The following is a 27,535-nucleotide window of genomic DNA, read 5'->3' as shown; positions in this document are numbered from 1 at the left end:
ACTATAACCTCAGATGCAGACATTGTGAAATTCTCATTTGCTGATGGAGGACTACATCATACCTTTTCATGAATCTTGTGCACCAGCTGGCACTAGCCTTTAACTCTGAAATACCATCTTTCTTCGATTCTGAGGGTGTAAAGTTGGATAGTTATGCAGGAGATATAACGACCTTTCTCCTGATGCTCTTTAACCCATTTTTCCACTTCGTTCTCCAGTTTAAACTGCGCTTCCTCGAAAGCATTATGATTGATCATCTGGTACACAATTAGTCTCATTAATTGATTGAGAGATTGTTGCTGGAATTAGCAGAGGGAAAATCTAAAGGTTCATACCCATGCCTTTAATCATCATAAGTCATTAATAACAACAAATCTCCTTTGATCCCTGAGAACTTGCGACTTACTTTTATACAAAGCATAGACAGAAATGGGTTTTTTTTTGAGACTAAAAGTCAGAGGGTCAGCTTTTACACTAGCATATACGGTAGCCTGTATTTCCAGCACTTCCAAGTTATACTTCAGATTCATATTTATTTGAAATATTATGTGTAACTCAGTGATTTTTGATTATCCCATCCTTTGTTGTAGTATTAAAATGCCTACTTTTGTGAGGCTACAAGATTTATCTGTCCTCAAAATGACAGTTACAGAATATACAACTCATTCCTAATTTCATTAAAGTTCAATATAAAATTTAAGGTCAACTTGAATTTTACAAAATTTAAACAGTGATACAAGAATACTAGTATATAAAATAACTGTCCTTTCACCTTTTCCAGTCGGCCAGTTGTATAGATCTCCAAATCAAAAAACAGTGGTAACTGTAAAAGGTTCGTCACTTTCTCTGCGTCAACAGCATACTGCTCAAAATGGGGAAGGGGAGGGGTTTGAAGAGAGTAGACAATAAATTTTCATATCCAAATAACTAATTCAACTAATGTCCAACAAAATAAAGTTGAACATAAAGCATTAAAGCAGTACAAAAAAGTAACAAATGCCTATAACAGTGTTTTCGCACATAAAAAGTCAGGGTCCTTTACTTAGGACATCAAGCCTTGGTTCAGTGACAGCATTCTCATCTTGCGACACAGAAGGATGTGGATTCATTTCTCAGACTCGAGTACAGAATCTCAACTGATAATTCAGCACAACACCAAGGAAGTATTGTCCTTCCAAGATGTTATCTGATAGATCAAGAAATTTAATTCCCACCTGCCTGCACTATTCAAACACAAGATGGGGAGTTATCCTGGTACACAATCCAGCATTTATCCTTCAAACAGCATTGGTAATTATCGTTATGGGATCTTGCTGTAATTCTCTATATAACAATAATGATTATATTGCAAAAGTAATTAATTGCCCATGAAGCATTTTGGGGTATCTTGAGGTTGTGAAACATTCCACATAAATGCAACTTCTTTTGTTCCTTCTTTTAAGATAAATAACTCAGTACTCAGAATTTCCTCTCTTCAGAAGGAATTATTTGGATCAGAGAACACTATGAACAATATTGCTGATGATCAGAAACAAATTGATTTTGTTTTTTTGTGAAGAATGGTTTGAGGACAGAAGTGCAAGATTCAGATTAACATGCTAAAGAAATGAAAAAGGCCACAGCTTGAGTCTCTAAATGCAAACGGCATTCAAAAAATAAAATCAACTCACTGATTTTTTATTATGCAGAAAACCTACTGCAAAAAAATGTAGACAGCAAACCAAAAATACTTCTCCAATGAAAGAAAGAAAACTGGAAGATCAATCACCCCAGGATACATGCGCATTTCTTACCTTGTCAAAAGCCAACAGTAAGAAGCGTCTAGCTTTTTACTTCTACACTTTAGCAGCAGCATGGTGTAAAGCACAGAGAAACTAGGTAGACTAATAGAAACATAGAACACAGAAAATGGAAGGAGTAGGCCATTAAACCCTTTGAGCCTGCCCTAGCATTCAGTATGACCATGGTTGATCATCCAACTCACTCCCCTGTTCCCACTTTCTTTCCATATCCTTTGATCCCTTTAGCCCTAAAACTACATCTACCTCACGCTTGAAACCATTCTATGTTTTGGGCCTTCACAGCTTTCTGTGGGAGAGAATTTCACACACTCATCACTCGGGATAATGAAGTTTCTCATCTTAGTTCTAAACAGCCTACCTGTGTCGTCAAACTGTTACCCCTGGTTCTGGAATCCCTGGTCTTTGGGAACATCCTTCCTGCATTTATACTGTCCAGTTCTGTTAGAATTTTATCAGTTTTTATGAGATCCCTGTTCATTCTTCAAAACTCCAGTGAATACAGACCTAACTGATCTGGTCTCTCTTCATATGTCAGTCCTGCCGTCACAGGAATTTTTTTTAATACTTCTAGGCATTTTAGGTCCATTTCTTTCTGCTGTTGTTTGGAAATTTGTCAACTGATGAATTTATCTGTGATTCAATCTTGTCTGTCAATTTATAAACATCACAGAAATTAGAGATAGAAGACAACCATTCAGCCATCTACCCACTGATAATAACTAGAACTTTTAAACTTGAATTCAATTTTCCTGTCCTTTTCACCGGGATGGCTGTAGGTTGTTCAGCATCTCAAACCTATACTGCCCTGATTGATGATTGTCAATATACTCACCATGATTCTATAACCCTCAGTAATTTTGGCCTCAACAAAGTTGATCAATCTCAGTTTTGAAATTTTCAACTGACTTAGTCTCAACTGATTTTTGGGCAAAGGAAATGAAGTTACGATTTTAAGATTCTGCCCCTTTGTTCTGTACTATCCCATAACAGAAAACCATTTGTCCCTATCTGCCCTAGCAACTCCTTTTATCATTTCAAACAGCTCAAATCGATAATCTCTTAATCTTGTAAATTTAAGGAAAAATACATCTGGTTTATGTATTATGTCCCCATATTCAGATCTGGCATAATTCTGGTGAATCTTTGTTGCACCACATTCAAGATTAACATCACCTGCGTGTGATGCAGGACCTAGAACTAAAAGCAGTAATTCAAAATGATCGAACCACAAATTGTACAGCTGTAACATCACCAACATCGCTTAGTATTTTAACATTTTTGACATACAGAAAAACATCTGGCAGCATCAATTTTCTTGATATATCTATCAAAAAGCTTTTCATCACTTCTGGACTAGGACCTCAAAAATCTTTGTTCATCCAGTGGCTAGCTTATCATTCGAAAGATATTCATGATCTATTTTTCTTGGTCTTCTATAACAAGTACGGTGCATGAAAGAGAATAATACTTTAAAAGAAAAACACCAATTTGCAGTGCACTTTGTGAAATTTTGATTAGCTTTGCATTGGTCTAATAAACCTGGGTGGGGGGGCGTAGTTACAAGGGTATTAAATCTGGAGTACGTGTGGCTCTTATGTACTTGTGAAGACCATATGTTTATTTCCAGATTGCAATGAAGGCGTGGAAATATATTAAAATTAGAGTACCTTTGCCAAGAGCTGTGGAAGGACAGCTGAAAATTGTTCCGTAATTCTGGTCCGATCATCCAACTGAGTTTTTTTCTCTTTTGCAGTCAATACCTGTCGTTGCAAAATGCAGACATCAGTTGTGCAAATATATACATTCTTGCAGTACACACTTTACCTGCTCCCCTCTTGGAATTTCCCCCATCTTTCCTCAAAGCTACAAATCCCTAAAAATGTACAAAAGATGAAAGAAGGTGCAAAAAAATTGTTTGGAAACAAAAATGCATTTCTCTTAATTTCTCACTGCAGACTTCTATGCAACTAGTTGTCGCACATTTAATGTACATGGATAGAAAAATCCCCTGTTCCAGAAATACTTCTGTTTGAGCATTTTCCAGGATCAAAGGTTTTCACACTTTGTTAAAGTTTTGTTCAGTGCAAAATAAGGTAAACGAACAACATGCTTGTTTGCTACAAAACACTAAACAGCATTCAGCAGCCGTGAATAAAATCAAAATATTCTGTAAAGTACAACAAATACTATGCTAATAAATAAATAAGTTCCCTTATCCTTATAAAATAAAGGATGTAGCATAATTTACATTACAAATTTGAATAACAAACAACAACTTGCATTTACATAAAACTTTAATGAGAACGAAAATGCACTATGGTTCTTAACAGGAAAATTACCACACATATCTCAATACCAAACAAAGAGGTATTAGAATAGCTGAGTCTTGGTCAAAGTTTGGTCAAAGAAGAACACATGTTGACTGACAAGGGAAGAGACAAAGGCAAAGAGGTAATTTATGAATCACAGCTGCCAGCGGTGAAGTTACGTATTGAAATTGGGAGAAGTCGAGAGGGCAGAATTGGAAAGGATTAACAGGACTGGAGGAGATAAAGAGCTGCAAGGCTACATAATGGATTTGAAAATAGTGGTGGGAAGTTTGAAATTGAGGACCTGCTTAAGCGGGTGTCAAGGTAGGTTACTGAAGACAAGGGTGATAGGTGAGTAGAACATCAGTGAGAATTTGGACATGTGCAGCAGAGTCTTAGATTACCTTAAGTTTACAGTCAGTGCGAAGAAAGATTGGTGTGCATTGGCATTGTCAGGTCCAGAGGTGAAATGGGAATGGATGAGATTTCAGCAGAAAATGATCTTTTTTTCTGTGGGTCTAGAGTCACTTGTAGGCCACACCAGGTAAGGATGGCAGTTTCCTTCCCTCAAGGACATTAATGAACCAGATGGGTTTTTCCAACAATCGACAATGGAATCATTAGATTCTTAATTCCAGATATTTACTGAATTCATATTCAATTCAAATTCCACTATCTGCTGTGGCGGGGTTCAAACCCAGGTCCCCAGAACATTATCTGGGTCTCTGGATTAACAGTCCAGCGATAATACCATTAGGTTATCACCTCCCTTCAGCTCAGGCAAGGATTGAGTCAGGCAATGTTACAGAGATAGAAATGGGCAGTCTGACTGATGGATTCAAACATGTGGGTGGGATTTCATCTTGGATCAAATATAATGCCAAGATTGCAAGCAGTGTCAGACAGTTGCCAGGGAGTGCAATGGCTGATTTGCCACCGGAACAGAAGACAGTGGCTTCAATCTTTCCAGTGTAAGAAATGCAAGAGATTTCTCTTCATTCAGTACTGGCATCAAAGAGTCTGATAGTTGAGAGACACTGAAGGGATTGACAAGGGTGGAGGCAAGAAAGACCATAACAGTATACATAAAGACTATATCTAGCCATGCTAAGTCTCAAATGAGCAGAATATGCAATCTGAACAAGTACTTCAAGTGCACTGCTCTGAACAATGAAATGAATAAGCAGCTTAGATAATGCAACTGAAGTTTCATACCTTTCTACCTGAACCTCTCCCAACTGGAGGATGGCACTCCACTGTTTGCCGGATTGTGCAGAGCATAATTTCGACAAGTGCGCTCTCCTGTCTATCAGTGAGCACTGACAAAAAAAGAATGCACTGTTAGCTTTATTGGCAGGAAACGATGGAAGAAAAGCAACTGATTTCTTGCACCATTTTCATACTATGCAACATCAGATGAATGCTGTTTCAACAGTTAGGCAGAAACGTTCTCATCAAATCTTCCCAGCATCCTTTACAAAGCTCTCTAAAGCCTGTACAAATTACATTAGAGACAATATGTTTCTATGTCTCCTGAACATTAAATAGTCTTTAGCAAGGGTCAAAAGAGTCAAAACACCCTGAAGTACAAATATCTGTAAGTAAATGCATATAAGAGTTTCTAATAAAATTGACCAAACCAGAAATGATCCAGATCAGAGTTCATGTTTCTTTAATCTAAGGCCTACCAAAATTTAACATCATATGTCCATAAAATTGGTTAAACTTCTTAAGTATTTTCACAGAAAAACACTATTACTTTTAAAATGTGAAGGAAATGTTACTGTGAACAAGTTTCAATAAAACCTCCAGGCAATCCACGGGAGCAATAATCAAACAAAATTTGAACTGATCTGGTCTTCTTACCTGAATTACAGATTAAATAGTAATGCAATGTTGACTGGAAAGTGTTCATGGTCACCAACACCAGCTTTATTTTTAGGATTTTTTTAATACATAAAAACTAATTTCCATATCTGCCATCATGGAATTTGAACTCATGTCTGGATCATTTGTCCAGGCTTCTGAAATGTTAAAAACTGCTAATTTACCATTTATCCCAGTCAGGGGTTGAGAATTCCAATTCTCAGGAAGCCCTGGGAGTTTTGACACATCCACAGAGCAGGACAGGCTGCAGATGACAGTGCAGTCTTTAGGCAGTTGCAAAAAGGGGTGCGCCTGCAGGGTCATGCGAGCATGAGAAAGAGACAGGAGACCAGGAAGGGCATAGAACAAAGAACAATATAGCACAGGAACAGGCCCTTTGGCGCCGACATATTTTGCCCTGCCATATTAAAACTGTCTTCACTTACAGGATTTGTATCCCTCTATTCCCTTCCTAATCATGTATTTGTCCAGGTGCTTCTTGAATGCTGCTATTGTGTCTGCTTCCACTGGCAGTGCATTCTAAGCACTCAACACCCTTTGTGTGAAAAACATGCCTCGCACATCCCTTTTAAACATCCCCCCTTGCACCTTGAACCTATGTCTCCTAGCAATTGACCCCTCCACCCTGGGAAAAAGCCTTATACCTTCCACTCTGTGTATGCCATTCACATAAACTTCTATCAGGTTGCCACTCAACCTCTTGCATTCCAATGAAAACAAACCTAGTGTATCCAATCTTTCTCCCAGCTAAAATGCCTCATATCAGGCAACATCTTAGTAAACCTTTTCTGTACCCTCTTCAAAGCATCCACACCCTTCTGGTAGTGTGGCGATCAGAACTGTACGCAATATTCGAAGTGTGACCTAACTAAAGTTCTATGAAGCTGCAGCATAACTTGCCTTTCCTTCTACTCAATGCCCCTTCCAATGAAGGCAAGCATGCCATAGGCCTTTTTTTTGTCCCTTATCTACCAGCAGTACCACCTTCAGTGATCTGTGGACCTGTATTCCCAGGTCTCTCTGTATATCAATACTCCTAAGAGTTCTGCCATTCACTGGATAACTTCCACCTGTACTTGACCTTCCAAAATGCATCACCTCACATTTGTCTGGATTAAACTCAATCTGCCATTTTTTCTTACCATGCCTCCAACTGATTTATATCCCGCTGTACACTCTGACAATCTTCCTCACTATCTGCAACTCCACCAATCTTTGTATCATCTGCAATCTTGCTAATTAGACCAGCTACGTTTTCCTCAAAATCATTTATGTTGATTACAAACAGCAGAGGTTCCAGCACTGAACCCTGTGGGACACCACTAGTCACAGCCCTCCATTCCAAAAAGCATTCTTCCACTGCTGGTCTATGTTTCCTATGATTAAGCCAGTTCTGTTTCCACCTTGCCAGCTCACCCTGATACCATGTGACTTCACCTTTTGTACCAGTCTGCGATGAGGGACCTTGTCAAAAGCTTTACTGAAAGTCCATGTAGACAACATCAACTGCTTTTCCCTCAATCATCTTCGTCACTTCCTCAAAAAAACTCGATCAAGTTAGTAAGGCATGACCTTCCCCCACACAAAACCATGCTGTTTATCGCTAATCAGTCCATTTGCTTCTAAATGTTTAAAGATCTCATCCCCGAGAATCTTTTCCAATAATTTCCCTCCCACTGACAGGAGGCTCACAGGCCTGTAAATTTCCTGCATTATCCATGTTACCCTTTTTAAACAATGGGACAACATTGGCTATTGTCCAGTCCTCTGGGACCTCACCTGTGGCCGAAGACGATACAAAGATGTCAGTCAATGCTCCAGCAATTTGTTATCTTGCATCCCTCAATATTCTGGGATAGATCCCAACAGGACCTGAGGACTTATCTATCTTGATAGTTTTTAAGATGGACAACACCTCTTCCTTTTTAATAGCAACTTGGCTTAGAAATTGTCCCTTCCCTGAGATTTGGGGTGGCATGGTGGCTCAGTGGTTAGCACTGCTGCCTTACAGCGCCAGGGACCCAGGTTCGATTCCAACCTCTGCGACTGTCTGTGTGGAGTTTGCACATTCTCCCCGTGTCTGCATGAGTTTCCTCCGGGTGCTCCGGTTTCCTCCCACAGTCCAAAGATGTGCAGGCTAGGTGGATTGGCTATGCTAAATTGCCCGTAGTGTTCAGGGATGTGGAGCTTACGTGGGTTACAGGGGGATGGGTTGGTGTGGACTTGTTGGGCTGAAGGGCTTGTTTCCACACTGTAGGGATTCTATGATCCGCCACAAATTTCTTCTCTTTATCGAATACCGATACAAAGTGTTCGTTTAAGACCTCACCTACCTCTTCTGGCTCCACACATACATTCCCCCCTTTATCCTTGAATGGGCCAACCCTTTTCCTTGCTACCCTCGTGTTTTTTATATATGGATAAAAGCCTTGGGATTCTCCTTAATTTTGTTTGCTAACAACTTTTCATGAACCCTTTTAGCCTTTCTAATTCCTTGCTTAAGTTCTTTCCTACTTACCTTATATACTTCAAAAATTTTGTCAGTTCCGTCCTCCTAGACCGTACATATGCTTCCTTTTTCTTTTTAACCAAGGATCATGTGAGTTGCCACACCTATCCTTCATTCTCGCAGGAATGTACAGTTCCTGAACGCTTATCAACCGCTTTTTGAAATACTCCCACATGTCCAATGTGAATTTACCCTCCAACAAGCTTCTCCAATCAACACTCTCCAGTTCCTGCCTAATATTGTTGCAGTTCACCTTCTCCCAATTTAACACCTTCATCAAAGGACTGCTGTTATTTCCTATCTACAAGTAACTCGTAGTATAACGGTATAACAGTCACTACTCCTGAAACGCTCCCCCATTGAAACTTGACTCATCTGGCTGGACTCATTTCTCGAAACTAGGTCCCGTATAACCTTTTCCCTGGCTGGGCTGATTACACACTGTGTGAAGAAGCCCTCCTGAATGGTCCTTACAAATTCTACTCCATCCAAGCCCCTAGCACAAAGTGAGCCCCAGTCAATACTGTGAAAATTAAAATCATCCACCACAACAACCGTGCTGTTTTTACATCTTTCTAAAATCTGTCCACATATTCTCCCCTCTATCTCCCACTGGCTGTTTAGAGGCCTGCAGTATACCCCGAGCATTGTGATTTCACCTTTCCTATTCCTGAGTTCTGAGTTCCATACTGCCTCACTGCACGAGTCCTGGAATGTATCCTCCCTCAGTAGAGCTGTGGGATACTCTCCTTTCCAGTAATGCAACTCCCCCACCTCTTTTACATCCCTTTCTATCACACCCGAAACATCTAAATCCTGGGACAGTGAGCTGCCAGTCCTGTCCCTCTTTCAGCCAAGTCTCCATAATCGCGATAATGTCATAGTTCCAAGTACTAAGCAACACTCTGAGTTCATCTACCTTGACAATTATACTTTTTGCATTGAAACAGATGCATTTTAGACCAACTCCCCTGCTCTTTTCAACAGCATTTCTCTGCCTATTCTTAGTCATATTTGACCTGGTTTCTACCTCTCCCTCAATTTCTGCATCTACTGCCCTTCTCCTCTGGTTCCGACGCCCCTGCCACAGTAGTTTAACCCCACTCCAAACACTGTGGCAAGGGGCCCCTCCAACTCCCCAAAAGGACATCAGACCCAGTCCTGCCCAGGTGTAACGTGTCCAGTTTGTACAGGCCCCACCTACCCCAGAACCAGTCCAATATACCATGAATCTTTTCAGCCATGTATTCATCCTACACATCCTGTTGTTTCTACTCTGACTAGTTCATGGCTCTCCTGAGATAACTACCTTTCTGGTCTGTATTTTAACTTTCTTCCAATTTCTCTATATTCTGCCTTTAGGGCCTCATGAATAGGAATCCCACAAGGAGGAGACAAGTAGGTGGGAGCAAGGGAAGAGAATCTGAATCACAAAGGGCCCCTGTAGCAGGGTCTGAACAGTTGTAGTTCTAAGTGGATTGAGCCAGAAGTTGGAGTTAAGGTTCAGGAGAAGCATCAGGAGCCATCCAGACAGCAAGAGCTCAGTAACAGTCCTGGCTGGTCAGAGCACCTAATAGCAGAGGAGAAGGTAGCCTAATGGGAGCATTTGCTTAGTGCAAATGATAAATATCAAAGCACAGAAAAACTTCAGGGCTAGCTGCAGCTATTTCCTATTTGATGTGCTCAAGATGTTGGAGTAAAATCCATTGGGCATATTTACCTCATGTACATTCTGAATTCAAGAGTATGTTGCACATTTTGCAAACCGTTTCACAGATCTAACCTTGCACTGTAAATTTTAGCTTGTTTGTTCACGATCAAGGAATCTTATAGCTTTATTTGCTCAGTACACAGGACCTCCAACTTCTTCTACGTCAAAGAAGAAATTGACTGGTCCCAAGCCAGATTATAATGTAAATTTTCCAATCTCATTTGGGTTGGAAACAGGACTAGATGATAAAATCCAGTTGTTTACATCCATTTGCACCGCATAAGCCAGTAAGCTGTGAATATTGTACGGTCCGGAAACAATTGTTTCTGCCTGGAACTGTATCAATAATTAATGCTTGTAAGAAGTTCAAGAAACTAGCAAAACCCAAGCTATCAGGAGACATCGAAATGGTCCAAATTAGAGCAGTACTTGAGGAAATGCAGGGGCTTGATTTCTGAAAATAAGATTTGAAATCCTTTGTGAATGAGACAAAGTTTTAATGAGATTTCGTGACCCACTGTTCACTACTGTGTAGGTAGGCTCCTAAGAAATCTGTGACATCATTCTGGACTGCTGTGCACTGATGTGCTATGTGGGCTGGTCAACCAATGTTGTTCTGTTAAATTTTTTTACATTTACTTCAGGTTAATTTTAGACGCTGCAATATATGTTCTGTGTGAAGAGATGTCAATATAAAATGAAAACAGTTAAACAAAGTTTATTCTGCTTATTCAAAACCTTGAATCTTGTAACTATATTCTCTTAAGTACCGTGGATCTCAAAACTTTGTCAACTTTCAAAGAAATTATTGGTCCCTAACTGGTTTGTAATACAAATTTAGTGATCTTATCTGGGATTGTTGCAAATTTGGTGGACTTGTCAGGGAGAATAACAATTATGTAACATCCAAATATTCTAACATACCTCAGCAAGATGATTTTACAAACTAAAATTTTAATCTGCTTAATAAGCGGGCAGCAAGCTGGCTCAGTAGTTAATACTACTGCCTCTCAATGCCAGGGAACCAAGTTCGATTCCAGCCTTGAATAACTGACTGTGTGGAGTTTGCATGTTCTTCTCATGTCTAAGAGGGTTTCCTCCAGGCGGTCTGGTTTTCTCCCACGTCCAAAGATATGCAGGTTAGGAGGACTGGTAATGCTAAATTGCCCAATACTGTCCAATGTTGTACAAGCTGGTGAGTTAGCTGTGGGAAATACGGGGATTGGGGAGGTGGGGGTGAGATGCTCTTCAGATGGTAGGTGCAGAATCAATGGGTCGAATAGCCTCTATTTGCACTGTAGGGATTCCATGATAAAATTATACTTTAGATAGGGGTCCAGGATATTTAAATCCTTAATTTAGGCTCCCCACTGTTTCCAATTCTCCTCTCAGTCATTCATGTCTTACTTGTTACATGAAATTTCACGGCTGAGAGACGTTCTACTGCATCTTAACCAAGTACCTAACTTTTGGATGCGTACTTGATTGCTAAATGGCAATTGATTAATCAACTGCATGGATATACCAGAAAAACAACTTCTCTCAAATAATTATTTTAGTCAACCTGTTTGAACATGTTGTAACACACCTCCCAGGCAGGTAGGGACTTGAACCGTTGTCCCTAACAGGAGTCAAGTGATTGACAATCAGCAGGGGTAAAGCCAAATCAGTTCAGTCTAGGTCTCTAATCTAGGGAATACTAAGGTCACATGCTGCAGCCTCATCAGTATTCCTCGTGAAATCACAGTAGTTAAATGGAGCCTTCCAGGTCAATACAATTCAAAATTACTTTACACGATGTGATGATATACCTACGCATCAGGAGAGCATTTGATTCTTTATTTTTTGATTATAGTACATGTGAATGCATTCAAACATCAACATGTTATTTTGAATGATCAAGTGGCATTCATTTTTTTACGACATATTTGATGTATATTTTTCAAAATTTTGCACACTACGTTTTTACGTATTTTCATGAAGTGTCAAAGAATGTTGTTTAAAAATCGTTTACCTTCTTCACCATTGAGTGGCTCGTCCAAAAGGAGACTAGCCATGCATTCCCAATCTTTGAGCAAATCAGTTGCACAATCCCACATGCTATCCACAAGATAAGCAGCATGTTCGTGCAGCTATCAATGGAAAGAAAGAACAATTTAGGAGAATTGAAAAATTTCAGCACAACATAATTTCAACGTGGAAAAAGTCATAATCCTAAGATTTTGTGAAAATGCATTAACTTGGATAACATAGTTTGTCTACATTTATTTCTTGCGCTCCCAAAATAACGTACATTAAAAAGCAATCATGTTATGAATTGTGCAGTGAAAGTCTGAAGTAGATTCTATATCACATGAATAAACTAAAACTGCTGTAATTACTTAGAAGTCAGGCAGTATCTATGGAGAGAAACAGAGTTTCAGAGTTTCAAAGTATAAGAATGAAATGCTTCCAAAAATTCAAAATAATTCTAATCAAAGGCTGTACTGACACAGAACGCCAACTCTGTTTCTCTCCACAGATACTGTCTGGTTTGCTGAGTAATTGCAGCATCTGCAGCATTTTGCTTTTATCTGTAACGTTTAGACTCAGTTGGACATAACAGCTCAAACTACACAGCACACTGTGCCAATTGTTGTACCATCCACATTCAACAATCTACAAAAAGTCTGTTGTTGCTCCAAGTGCAATCTGTTTACTGCCTTTTAGGATCTCAGCAATATGCAATGCTTGAATTGAAACTGCAAGAGATTCCTATCAATGATGCATCAAAAGGAAAAATGATACCATTGTGGAGTGTGGAAAGGGTGGGGGGTTTTGAGATTATGCTTTCTCCCTCTTTAAGGTGAAAGAAAAATCAGAGATAATAAATCTAGTTGGCACTTGTTTGATGAACTGAGGAGTAGCAATCATAATTTGCGTTCTCTACTGGTAAAATAACACCGAACAAAAGTTAACAATTTTGTTTTCAAAACTGAAGATCCAAGACAAGAATCTGATGAAGAACAAAGAAAATTACAGCATAGGAACAGGTCCTTTGGCCCTCCAAGCCTGCACTGACATGTTGCCCGTCACAACTAAAACCCTCTACACTTCTGGGGACCGTATCCCTCTATTCCCATTCCCATTCCCATCCTATTCATGTATTTGTCAAGACGCCCTTTAAAAATCACTATCATATCTGCTTCTAATACCTCCCCCGGCAGCGAGTTCCAGGCACCCACCACACTCTGTGTAAAAAAAAAACTTGCTTCGTACATCATCTTTAAAACTTGGCCCTCACAGCTTAAACCTATGCCTGCTAGTAACTGACTAGTCCACCCTGGGAAAAAGCTTCTGACTGTCCACTCTGCCCATGCCCTTCATATTTGTAGATCTCTATGGGGTCGCCCCTCAACCTCCGTTGTTCCATTGAGAACAACCCAAGTTTCTCTAACCTCTCCTCACAGCTAATGCCCTCCATGCCAAGCAACATCCTGGTAAATCTTTTCTGTACCCTTTCCAAAGCCACCACATCCTTCTGGTAGTGTAGCGACCAGACTGAACACAATATTCCAAATGCGGTCCAAGATTCTATAAAGCTGCAACATTACCAGCCAATTTTTAAACTCAATGTCCCAGCTGATGAAGGCAAGCATGTCATATGCCTTGTTGACTACCTTCTACACCTCCGTTGCCACTTTCAGTGACCTGTGTACCTGTACACCCAGACCCCTCTACCTATCAGTACTCTTAAGGGTTCTGCCATTTAATCTCATAAATGATCAAATAACTTTGTTCCCAACAAATGACAAACATTATTTTAGGAACTGAGATCCGTAAAATACTAATTATTGTGCAATGCTATCAGTAAAGCCATTACTGATTGAATGTATTAATGGCTAATGTATCATAATTAATGGTAATGTGCATAATTAACAGCCTACCTCACTCTCGAGGAAGAAAAACACCAGTGTTTTGATGAGCTTTGCATTTGGGCTTTGCCTTCCTTTTCTTTTTACTGCCCCTTCATCAGATTCAGGGTCTTTCTGACTGAAAAGCCTTAAAGAAAAGACAGTCAATATTACAGCATCAAAAAAAGTTTTAAGAAGAATTTCACTTCAAATTAAATTCCATCAATCCCCAGTTGTACTTGACAAGCTTTCCAGTACTTCTTGCCATCAAGTATCCTTCATCATAGAGGGTACAGCAAAATTAGAATTCTCCAGAGTTGCGCTATTACATCAAGAAAGTTACTTCAAAAATACTAGTTCAACATCCAAAATAGAGGTTGATTAGATCCAAAAGTACTTTACAAGAACAAAATACTTCAATCTCTGTCGATCTTCAGCCAGGATACACAACTGACCACTGACAAAACTTGCACATTTGAGGCATGCGACAAAGCCAGTAGTCTTGGAGTCCATAGTTAAAAAGTTTTCAGCTGGGATATGAATATTTCTAGAACTTGCCAAATATTATTAATGATTAACTACAGAGGAATCTAATTAAATAAACAATATTTTTGCTTACAAAATTTAACTGATATCATCAATGTTCTCCCAAGTAAGTTTGTCAACCATTTGTTCAAAGCAGCTCAGTTGCATCAGTTTAGACTTCTGACCCTTAAAATTGCACGTTAACTTAGCTGAACAATTGTAAGAAAGGTGGAGAGGAAAGCAGTAGCAGAAGAAACTCAGGAGCAGGTTGGGAGAGTTGAACAAATCAACAGAGTGTGAAGATCACATAGTTAGGGAAGCAACAATGTTTATTCATTAATTCAAATAATTTGAATTGGTAATGTGAAATTATCAGTTGGCAGGAGTAAAGCATTTCAACAATTTTCAACATTTTTGGTGGGTGCCATGAAAGGGATAGCAGATGCAGACCATGGACACACTATAAAGTTACCAATGGAAAAATATGCACACATTTTGGAGGAGAGAATGTGCTAAGCAGGCATGTGTAATGTGCATATGCCAATGCTTACACTATCTCTTAAAACTGAAACACTGCAGCTGGATTAGATGCTGGAAATCATTCATGAAGGGAACCTCACTTTGGAAGAAATGCTTGGGGACACTGGACTTCAAGGTTTGCAGGTGCCACATGGGCAATGTTGACAGAAAGGAGAAAAGACTTTTTGTAGGATGTGGATGTTGCTGCGAAGACAATATTTGTGGGCCATTCCAAACTGTTCTTGAAATCAATTCAGAGGCATTTAAGAATCATCTGCATTGCGATGGATTTAGAGTCACATGTAGGCCAGATCAGGCAAGGACAGCAAATTTCATCCCAACAGGACAATAATAAACCAGATGTGATAACAATCGACAACAATCGTATGGAGAATAGCTTTCCAGATTGTATTAACTGAAGTTAAATTCTACCAGATGTCATGGTGGGATTTGAAGCCACATTCCCTCGACCTCTGAATTCCTCATTTTGTGACATTACTACAACGCCACCAACCCAATGTCCTGTCTCTGAAAAGGGCAAGGAGGCCCTAAATCAAACAGTCAAAAGGCACGGAGAGCAGACGGCTGTGGAGGCCAAGGTCAGAACTCAAATCCAGATGCCATGCAGACAGAATGGCTGGATACTAATGAATGCACTTTCAAATGACATATGATACCAACTGTATCAGTGGTCTCAACTGTTGTTTAAAACACCTCATCACAATCCAATCAACAATCTCTATAAATCAGAATTCATATCCAACATTCAGTAGTTTCATCTCAACCTCTCAAACCTCACTCTCACAAACTTGCAAATCTTTCACCTACATCTCAAAGCTTGGATGAATCACCAGAAATACAAACAACATCCAAACCGACTGCACTGAACTGAGTAGCACGTTCCCTCCTTCTTGCAGGACATGGTATCCATACAATGGGAGATAGGAGCTAGCCTGAGGGTGGCAGGCACAAATGCACTTCCAAAACACTTAAGCTGGCCATTACTTGAACACCTTTTGCAGAACCCATGGCCAGCAACAAAGATGAATCCAAACATGAAGATGGAACAATAAGTTGGGGGAACAACCAGGTAAGGGGTTATTCAGGATTTGGTATTGTACAATGAAGTGGGGTTAATTATCTCATCGTAAAGGATCCTCTAGAGAAGAGTGATCATAACACGAGAACTTCAAATTCAGTTGGGAGGGCGAGAATCTGGGTCCGACACCAGTGTTCTGAACTGAAATGAAGCTAATTACCTAGGCATGAGGATAGATCTGGCCCAAGTGCACTCGGCGGAAAACTTAAAGGAAGGACAGTGGATGAATAGTGGAAAATCTTTGAGGAGATACCTCAATTGCTCTCAATTAAAACATATCCCAGAAAAGAAGGAAGACTATAAGAGGGGGAGAAAACATCCATGGCTAAACATGGAAGTTAAAGATAACACAGACAAAAACTAAGGCTTATCATATTGCAAAGGCCAGTGGCAGGCGAGTAGATTAAGAAACTTTTAAAGATCAACAAAGGGTCACTAAAGAGTCAAATAAAGGATGAAGGTAAATTATGAAACAAAATGAGCATAAAATATAAATAGCACAAGCTTCTAGAAGTAGATAAAAGGCCCAACAAATCCACACCAACCCTCAGAACATCCCACCCAGACCCATCCCCCTATAACCCACCTAATCTACACAAACTTGAACACTATGGGCAATTTAGCATGGCCAATCCACCTAGCCTGCACATCTGTGGACTGCGGGAGGAAACTGGAGCACCCAGAGGAAACCCATGCAGACACAGGGAAAAATGTGCAAATTCCACACAGACAGTCGCTCCAGGGTGGAATCGAACCCAGGTTCCTAGCGCTGTGAGGTAGCAGTGCTAACCATTGAGCCACCGTGCTGCCCTAATTGAAGGCAAACAAACCCCCAAGGCCTACATCCTAGTGTCTTAATGGAAGTAGCAATGGCGATACTGTATACATTGGCTAAAATATTCCAAAATTCACTTGTTATGGGAAAGATTCCAGTGGATTGGAGAAATGCTAATATAATACCCTTATTCAAAAAGGAAGAGAGGCAAAAAGTGGGAAAGTAAAGACCAGTTAATTTAACGTGTCATTGGGAAATTGTTAAAAACCATTACACGTAGATCTGCTATAATGCATGTTTCATTAACACGAATTGGCTATAATGCGATTAATGAAGAATTGACACTGTTTGGATAATGCGAACTTTCTGCTGTTCAGGTATAGCGATTTTCTATAGCAGGAGGTCACATTATAGGAGAACTAGCTGTACTAAGGAAGTAGTAATAGGACATTTGGAAAATCAAAATAAAACCATAATGACTCTGATGGGTTGAATGATGGGTAAATCATGTTTGACCAATTTGCTACAGGTCTTTGAAGATATAACAAGTAATATGGATAATAGGGATCCAGTAGATGTAGTAGAGATGGACCTCCTGAAGGAATTTGGTAAGGTGCCACACAAAAGGCTAATACACAAGATACAAACATGAGGTTACGAGTCATTTATTAGATTGGATAGAGGACTGGTTAACCAACAGAAAACAAACAGTCGGGATAAATGGGTCTTTTTTTGTTCAGCAAGGTATAACCAGTGGGGGTCCAAAACAGGATTCGGTCCTTGGGACCCGACTATTTACAATCCATAAAATGGCATGGATGTTGCGATAAAAAGTACAATAGACAAATTTGCAGATGACACTAAATTAGTTGGGAAAGTAAGTTGGAATGATGAATTAAGAAATTTATAAATAAGCATGCTTAAACAAGGCAGGCTTATCTAAATGGAGAGAAACTTCAGAGTGCTTTGGTGCAATGGGATCTGCATGATCCTCACGCATGAACTGCAGAAAATGAGAACGCGGGTACAGCAGATAATTCAGAAGGCAAATGGAATTTTGGCATTTATTGCTAACGGAATAGAATAGAAAAGTAGGGAAATGTTGCTTAAACTGTACAAGGCATTAGTGAGACCACACTTGGAATATTGCATATAATTTTGGTCCCCTTGAGGAGGAATGTAGTTGCATTGGAGGCAGTGCAGAGAACATACTTTAGATTTATTACAGAGATGAGGAGCATGTCTTATGAAGACAGAATGAGCAGTTTAGGCCGATATTGTCTGGAATTCAGAAGTATGACAGGAGATCTAATTGAGGTACATAAGATACTAAATAGGATTTGACAAAGTAGATGTAGAAAAGATGTTTCCTCATGTGGGGCAATCTAAAATGAGAGGTCATATGTTTAGGATAGGTAACAGACATGTTACTGGAGAGGAGAAATCACTTCTCTCAAAGGGTCGTAAATCTTTAGAATTGACTGCTCAACAGTGTGATAGTTGCTGGGATAGTGGCTAAATTTGAAACAATAGACAGAATTTTAATTAGTAATGGGTCAAAGGGATTTGGAGACTGGGTAGGAAAGTGGAGTTAAGGCCAAGATTAGATCAGCCATGATTGTATCAAATGGTAAAACAAGCTCAAGGAGCTGAATTGCCTACTGTTGATCCCAGTTCTTATACCTTCACACTCAACCCTCTATCACACATCCCAGTTTCTCTTCATCTCACATTCCTAATTTACAACGTGTAAGCATGACATCTTTCTATGCTTAGGAGGTGATGATGGCATTGTGGTATTGTCACTGACCTAACAAACTTGACCTGATCTTCAACATTCTGCCTAAGCAGATGCATTTGTCCTTGATTATATCACTAAGATTGATGTCTGCACAGTCCTCATGGAGATGAAGTCCTGTCTTCAGATTGTGATTACCCTCTCTATTGTACTTTGTGACACTATCAGTTGTCAAAAATTTTAAATAGAACAAGCAACTCAAGACTGGGCACCCTAAAGTCTTGTGGGCCATCAGCAACAGCACAATTACACACAAACACAACCTCACGTCCAGTAAATCCCACCCCACAGGCGATCAGCCCTGGTTCAATGAACAATGCAGAAGGATATGCCAGGAGTAACCCCAAGCATACCTAAAAATTAGCTACCAACCTGGTGAAGCTACAAGACTACTTGCATGCCAAACAACACCAGCAGAAAGTGGCAGGCAGGGCTTAGCAATACATATGAATTCAATGGAAGGTCTGCAGGCCTGCCATTTCCAGTCAGGAATGATGGACAATTAAACAACTTATTAAAGGAGGCTTCACAAAGATTCTGACCTTCAACGATGGCAGCGCCCAACACAAGTGCAAAAGCTACAGCAAATTTACAACAAACTTCAGATAGAAGTTCCAAATTGGTAAATTAACTCTGCCTCCACCTGAGGTGTCCAGTATCACAAAGGCCAGTCTTCAGCCACTTTAATTCAGTCTATGTAACATCAAAAACAGTTGAAGGCACAGGATACTGCAAAGGCTATGGAACCTGACAATAATCTGACAATGGCAGCAAATATAGCATGCCACGAATCAAGTTCTTTCCATACAGTTACAACCCTGCTGTCTACCTGTAAATGTGAGAAGAAATAAAGTAAATTAGTCTTCTTTGAAATAACGTGTCAGTGATCTTCATAAGTTAGAATGGATACCAAACAACTCCAAATATGTCAGGCTGCAACCTGAAAAGAACCAGATGCAAAATAATTTATTGTCGTGACCACTGTCTCAATTACTGGAAAAAGCTTTCCTTGCCTCGTTCAGAGGTTCTGGTGCAGCTGCAGATTTCGCATTGGTGCACTCACTGCAGAGTGTCTTGACAGCCATTTTACGTCGCAGGTCGAAGTGCCACTGTATCACATTCAGACTTTGACAAAATCTTAAAATTGTCCTTTTTTTCACAGTTGACCTGAACACTGGATTTCTAGTTTTCTTTACATTTGACTGAGTCAAGGAATGTTTATTCTGCATTTCAACCCCTTATTGTCCCTACCCCAAGAATGGTTGATGGGAACAGAGTTGAGGAAAGCGATTTTTGTTTGTTTGTTTGTTTTCTTTCTTCCCCCTCAGAGAGTCACTGGAACTCTATTTCATTTTGAGAGTTGGGGAAACTTTTACTTTTCTGTTTTAAAAGAGCAGAATGAGTTTTATTCTGTATTTAACCCAGTACTGTCTCCATCCCAGGAGTGTCGGATTGGAGCAATGTTTTGGCATGTGGCAGTGCTTGACTTTTCTGTTGCCATCTTTTGCTTAAGAGTAGAAGCATTTCAAAATCTTGTGTAATTGACACCTGTGCTCAAGCATTGTCTATTCCTGGATCTTCAATGAGTACACAATGCTGTTTCGACAAATATTTGATTTCATGTTGCAAGATTGCGGCGACTCCATTTTTCTTGCCCAGCATAACAGAAGCTCCATCTGATGTAAAGACCACCATCTTCTGTAAATCAAGGTCACTGTTAACATAAAATTGCTTGATTGCTGTCACAACGGAGGCAGTGTTGTAAGCGGTTTCAAAATTCCTGCAAAAACAATCTTTTAAGCAAGTTGATGTACAAAATCAACATTTTTTGTACTAGAATGTCCCTAACTTTTGACAACTGTCAACACAATAAAACACAATTTGCACAATTCATCCACAAACTGTCTCTGTATGAAGAAGCCAATACAGTCTACCAGGGAAGAGAGACATGGAATTCTGAACACAAATACATCAGCTGAAATTTTACTGAACGGCAGAACACACTTGAAGGACTGAATGGCCGACTTGTGCTCCCAAGTTGTATATTCGTTCAACAGCAAAATAGTCCTTCAATACCTGTCACACTGCTCCCCATAAAGCTTTGCAGTTTGAAACAATTAGAGAGCACCAAACCCTTGCAGAATCAGACCAACGCAGGAGAAATTTTTGAGCAATGAAAGTGAAGATCAACTTGCAATTTGGAGGAAGTGCAGCATATGAGTTCTTAAAATGTCTTTGCGAACACTTTCCTACCAGTGACAAATTAACAGTCTCAAGTTTAAACTCATCTTGGATCAAAGTTCCTATTATTAAGGATGTCAGTCGTAGCAACAGAATTTCAGTGATGTAATTCAAGAATTACATCATTGTTGAGCTGGTAGTCAAGTTCCCTCTGTTCTCCAAAGTCTTGTGATGTTGGCGTATGATCAAGTTTTATTTAAGTTGGCACAAGATTCAGTTGAAGTGATAGACAGCAAAGCAGAACGTGATGAGAAATTCAGAAATAATTTCCCCTTAGACACTTCTAAATTGATTTTGCTCCTTACTTTTTGTAAAGAAATTCTCCGGCTGCTACAGCGACTGGTCGATGAGCAGAGTAAACCAAATGGTAGACATTTTCACAGTCCTCAGAGGTAAGGACGTCATCACTACCCCTATAATAGAAAATACAAGAGCAAAAATAACTTCATTCAGATGCTGGTCAATTTGATAAATAGCTTCAATTTTCATTTCAACTTTGCAGTCAGAAAAGTGGCATGAGATTGCACAAACAACAGCATATTGACAAAACTAGGTACAGTATTGGATATATTTTATGGCGTATTCGGTAAAATTAGAAATTGTTTAGCACGTGGTTCATTGAATGAAACTGAGCTGCTTAAATTAAAATTTTAAAATATACAGAACGAGGTAGAATTGCTGAATTAGTCAGAATGTGCTATTTTATGTATAACGTGCAAATAGGATATATTGAATCAAGAACAATCATGATCGTTCAAGGAAGTGTTTCAGACACTGAAGAACTTTTCAAGTATAATCATTATTCCACTTTTGGTAAACAAGGCAGCCATTGGAATATAGCACATTTTTTACATTTCTGGCAGTCCTGAGGAAGGGTCACCGGACCCGAAACGTTAACTCTTTTTTTCCTTCACAGATGCTGCCAGACCTGCAGAGCTTCTCCAGCAACTTTGTTTCTGTTCCTGATTTACAGCATCCGCAGTTCTTTCGGTTTTTACATTTTTTTACATGTCCATCTAAGGAGCTAGGTCTCAGCATCAAGTATCATTCAAAAGATGACAGATTTAACAGCACAGTAGGAAGTACAAACTCAGATGTTCTCCAATTCCTGCAGCCAAGTTTAAATGTACAGTCTTCAAACTCAAAGCTGAAAAACTACAACTGAGCTAAGGCACACTTGAAATTATGTTTTGAACTACAAAATAATGTGAGAGTTTATAGCTTTGGGTGCCGTTACATGTCTTGTCATTTTGATATATTTTTTGAGATGCTGGAGTTCTCAACAACACTTTATTCCAAAAACTGTATATTGGAAAGGTAAATCTTTAAAAATTAACAGAACAAAACTGTTTATTTTTAAATCCTAACATAAACCAGGTTGATGAATAAAGGGAACTGGTATTAAATAAACAATTAAATTATATTTATACATGTATTGCAGGTTGCAGATTAGAGATGATCTGAAAAAGGTCTTTAAAAGTACAAATGGGTTAGTTATATTAAAACTAGGAGCAAAACGTGAGGTACATTAGGCCCTTCAAGCCTGTTCTGCCATTGAATCTGATTGTAGCTGATGCTCCATCTCAACACTATATCCGAGCTTTCTCTCCGCTTCCCTTAATGCCTTGAAGGCAAAAAAACATATCAATAACTTTCTTGAACATGCTCAGCATTCTGGCCACCAGAGCCTTCTGTGATAGTAAATTCCTCAGGACGAGCACCCTGAGTGAAGAAACATTTCCTCCTTTGTCCTACCCATATCCTGACACCTGATGCTAAAATCCCCAACCAGGAGAAACATTCTCCCCGCATCGAGTCTGTCTAGCCCTGCAAGAACTTCTCCATTTCAATCAGAACCCCTCTCATTTTTCTAAACTCTGGTGAATTCAGGCCCAGTCAAAGCAATCTCTTCTCCTACGAGAGGCCTGCAACCCCCAATATCAGTCTAGTGAACCTTCAGTGCACTTCCTCTATGGTTAGAGCTTACTCTCTTAAGTAGTCAGACCGAAATTGCACACCAAATCCAGGTGCAGTCTCACCAAAACCCTGTTTAACTGAAGGAAGTCCATCCCCACTTCTGAACTCAAAACCTCTTACAATGAAGACCAACATACCATTTGCCTCCTCAGTTTCTTGCTGCACCTGCCTGTTGATTTCATTGAGTGGAGTAGAAGATCACTCATATCGCTTTGCGCATCCACATTTCCCAATACATCACTATTTAAATAATACTTTGCTTTTCTGTTTTTCACACTGGTGTGTACAGCTTTACATTTATCCACGTTGTTCTGCATCTGCCACGTTTTAGCCAACACAATCAACTGTCTTGATTGCCCTGAAGCCACCTAGCATCCTCCTCATAACACCATTTAGATTTGTGTCATCAACATGTATTCTCAACCAAGTCAATATACTAACCACAACCTGTCTGCTTCAATTTTGCTCACAAACCTCGTACGCTGAAATTATCAAAAGCTTTCTTGAAATCCAAATATACCACAGACCACTGATTTGTCCTTCTCTATTCTATTAGTTATGTCCTCAATAACCTCCAGCAGATTAGTTAAGCATGATTTCCCTTTCATAACCTCATGGCTGACTTTATCTGATCCCATTAATATTTCCAAGTGTTCTATTATCAGATTTGTTTTAAACAAGCCTCCAGCAATTTCCCCAGTACTGACGTGATGCTAACCTGTAAATCAATGTTTTTTCCTTCCTTCCTTTTTTGAATTGTGTGGTTATATTTACAACCTTCCAATCATTTAGAAAATGCTCCAGAGTCTACAGAATTATGGACAATGACCATCAATGCATCTAATATTTCCAGATTCACTTCCCTAATATTCAGAGATGCAGATTATCAGGCCCGGGGGATTTGTTAGCCTTTAACTTCATTGATTTCTCAAGCACCTTTTTTCTCATTCAAAACAATTTTCTTCAAATTCACTCTCTCACTTGACCGTTGGCTCCCAAACATTTCTGGGAAATGATTTGTGTTCTTTTTAGTGAAAACAAATCAAAATATGTTTTCAATTCTTCTGCTATTTCTTTGATCCTTCATACAATTTTTCCCATTTCTGACTGTAAGGGACCTAACATTTGTCTTCATTATTCTTTCTCTTTACATATTTATAGAAGCTTTTAGTCAGTTTTCACATACCCTGCAAGTTGACTCGCATACTCTATTTTACCCCTCTTACTCAATCTTTTTGTCCTCTTTTGCTGAATTCTAAGTTGCTCCTGAGCCTCAGTCTTGATCATGTTTCTGGTAATTTTAAATGTCTTCTTTCTGGATATAACACTATCCCTAATTTGTTTAGCCACCTTTCCTAGATAGGAAGGATTTATTGTAATTCATGCATACATTACTTAAATATTAGGTGAGATGTGGAGAGCATTTTTCCACTTTTGAGAGCATCCAAAATTAAAGATTATAAACATAAAACTCTGAATGGCTCAAAAAGCAGCTAGAATGTAGAACTCTCTACCAAAGGAAATGCAGGATCTCGGCAAATGCTTTCATCATTCCAAAGGGAAACTACACAAGTCTATCACAGGAAACAAAATAAGAAGTATGCCACAAAGTTGGGCTGAGATGTAAGGATGGGAGGAGACTCATGTCAAATATAGGTACCAGCTCAGATGAGTTTGGTCAAATGACAAGTTTATACTACGTAATTTTATGTTCATGTAGTTTACACAAAAACCATGCAAATAGTTTCTATGAATACAGAATGTTTGGATGCATGATCTTGTATACATATCTATTAAAAAGCACAGTTTAAAGATTCAGAAGTGAAAACGATCTGCAATGTACGATACCTGGGAGGAGATTGACCTAAGCATTACCAAGGGGTCTGAGAAAGCAGAGCCGTTTCAGCTATCAGAGAAAGAGTGAATACATGCATATGTGGTTTGTGTCATGGTAAGCCGTGCATGGACTGTGAACTGGATCAGGTGCCTGGATACTGTACAAGTGAGAGTAAAAATTTGAAGATTTATTAATAGAGTAAGGGATGGGTTCTGTCATTTTGTACCAGTGAGAAAGGGAGTTGCGAGAAGACTCTGAGAATTATACTAGGTCTGAAAATAAAGGCTAAAGATGAGAGAGGAACAAACTTTAAGCATCTTAAAAACATTAATTAGTCCATTTTTAAAACATCAGAAAATGTTTTTGAAATTTGGCATTTATTTTGTTTATAGGGCAAAGCTTAGTAACCAGAGTCAAAAACTGAATGGATTTTTAGAGTCAACTTTTGTCTCAATTGCAGCTGACCTTGGAGCTACCAAGACACAAAACGGTTATCACGTGCACAGAAGCAGACAGGTGTAATTTCAGAGTTCTGGTCAGACTGACAGATCGAACTTGACATGAAATCAGGGTTATTTCCTGGGAGTGCAGGAATTGTATTTGCACTATATTGTATACAGAGGATTGAATACATTGCTGCGAGAAGCAAAAGTTTAGCTTGTTATGTGACTTAATAGATTCTGAAATGGCCTAAATCCAATATACTCAGAGTGAAAAATGCATCTCAAACGATAGCACAATATTATAAAAACCCACTTATTATAAAAGATTCTGACGGGCCACAAGAACAAGGAAGCAAATATAACATAAAATTTCTACTTACTGCAGAACAAGAGTCAGAAGTTTTATTGCTTGCACAGCAACTTCATATTCTTTATCTAGAGTCATAGAAACAATTCTATCCTAAAAAGAAAGGATACTTTATTCGATCAGTAAACCCTCAAAATAACTTAGATGCAGCTTTTGCTACTGCATTTTTTTCAATAAACATTTTTTTAATACCAACTTCTGACATGAAAGTAAGATACTCTCTGATGACAGATAACTTTGGAGCATTTATAGAGCAGTCACATTATTTACCATGCTCGCAGACATCAACTGGTCATTGCAGACTGGCATCTTCTCATTACAGTGGAATGTCGCACCGTCAACATGAAAAGTTTTTTTTTTAAGAAAGCACTCTATCTTTTATCATATGATTCACAGTGAACAGGAGGATTTTTATAACTTGGAACACTGATTTGTGGAAATCAAATGTGTCAAATTGCAATTTTATTACGTGGCCTTTCACAATTTTTGGATTGTTCTGGGGTGTGATTTCCTCTCGTAAAATCAGAATCAGAGACTGGTTACAGCATAGGACATCACTGCTTGGTCCTTCAAGACACCTCTCTACACCCCTATCCTCTACTATAAACCTGCAATTTGTTTTATTTTCAGGTGCCTATCCAACCACAATTGAATATGCCTCCACCACCAATTCAAGCAGTGCATTTCAGATCCTAAACATTAGCTGCTTTAAATGTTTTCTCATGTCACCATAGTTCTTTTACCAATCACAACGTCCTCTAGTTATCATTCCTTTCCTCAAAGTCATCAGTTTCTCCATTCACTCTGCCTAAATCCTCCATGTTTTTGAACACTTCTACCAAACTTCCTCTAAGTAAAGCATTTCCAATCTCGGCCTTCAACTGAAGTGCCCCACTCTTGAAATTAGCACTGTAGAATTTTCACTGCATCTTCTCCAAAGCCTTCAAATCTTTCCTTGAATGTGATCCAAAGATTGGATATAATACGCAAATTAAGGTTGAATGTCTTATGAAGGTTCACCATTACTTCCTGGTTTGTGTATGTGCAAATGAGTGTGTTCACGAAGTACAGGATTCCATATGCCTCTTCAATTTCAATTTCTCAACCTGTCATCCTGCTTCAACAATTTACATTTAAATAACCCCAGGCCTTTCTGTTCCTGTACAAATTGTAGTGTTTGCTTTATATTGCCTCTTCTCATTTTTTCTACCAAAATGAATCCTTGCACATTGCTCTGTATTAAAATTTCATCTGTCATTTGTCCACCTATTTCACCAACCTGTCTTGGTCCTTTTGAAGTCTATCATTGTCCTCCTCCCAATTAAAATTTTTGTAGACTGTCATTTACAAGTACTTAAATTGTGCCCTATACACCCAAGTCTAAGTCATTGACATAAAATAAGAAAAGCAGTGGCTCAAATACAGAACCACCCTAACCCCCACCCCCCACACTCTTCACTGACCCCCAAGGAAACAGCATTCTGCATCCTTCGGCAGTCTGAACGACAGCAGTTTACGACCATGCTGCTTCCTCACACTCAGCTAACTTTGTCTCCATGTTGCCATTACCTCTTTTCATCCATGGAAATCAAATCTGCTGGCAAAGCTATCAAATACAATTTGGAAGACTTTTTAAATATTTGCTTTGAACAAATTCATGTTGGTCTTTCTTGTTTAACCTTGTTTAGACTGACTGCTAATTTTGCTCGCAAAATTTCTATTGGCTTTCCTACCACTGTAATTAAACTGACTGCCACATAGATTCTGGGTTTATCTTTAGACCTGAATGAGGAGATAACACAAATTATCTTGATTAGTAAATATTTTGACATCTATATATTGA

At 39.1% G+C, this 27,535-nt stretch overlaps 1 protein-coding gene across 1 annotated transcript in view; it reads right to left on the bottom strand.

The window, feature by feature from the left end:
- Positions 1–27,535, bottom strand: part of LOC109930684 (cohesin subunit SA-2-like) — a 170,388-nt gene that overhangs the window by 5,897 nt on the left and 136,956 nt on the right. The window contains exons 12-19 of the mRNA XM_048605296.1: positions 25,706–25,785; positions 21,374–21,481; positions 14,145–14,259; positions 12,233–12,350; positions 5,327–5,430; positions 3,470–3,562; positions 773–862; positions 101–129 (exon numbers count right to left, since the gene is read on the bottom strand). Coding sequence (XP_048461253.1) covers positions 101–129; positions 773–862; positions 3,470–3,562; positions 5,327–5,430; positions 12,233–12,350; positions 14,145–14,259; positions 21,374–21,481; positions 25,706–25,785 — 737 coding nt within the window. The remainder of the gene's footprint in view (positions 1–100; positions 130–772; positions 863–3,469; positions 3,563–5,326; positions 5,431–12,232; positions 12,351–14,144; positions 14,260–21,373; positions 21,482–25,705; positions 25,786–27,535) is intronic.

This window comes from Rhincodon typus, chromosome 14 (assembly GCF_021869965.1).
Source record: "Rhincodon typus isolate 14 chromosome 14, sRhiTyp1.1, whole genome shotgun sequence".
Classification (NCBI taxonomy): Eukaryota; Metazoa; Chordata; class Chondrichthyes; order Orectolobiformes; family Rhincodontidae; genus Rhincodon; species Rhincodon typus.
This window is presented reverse-complemented; position numbering and strand designations above follow the sequence as displayed.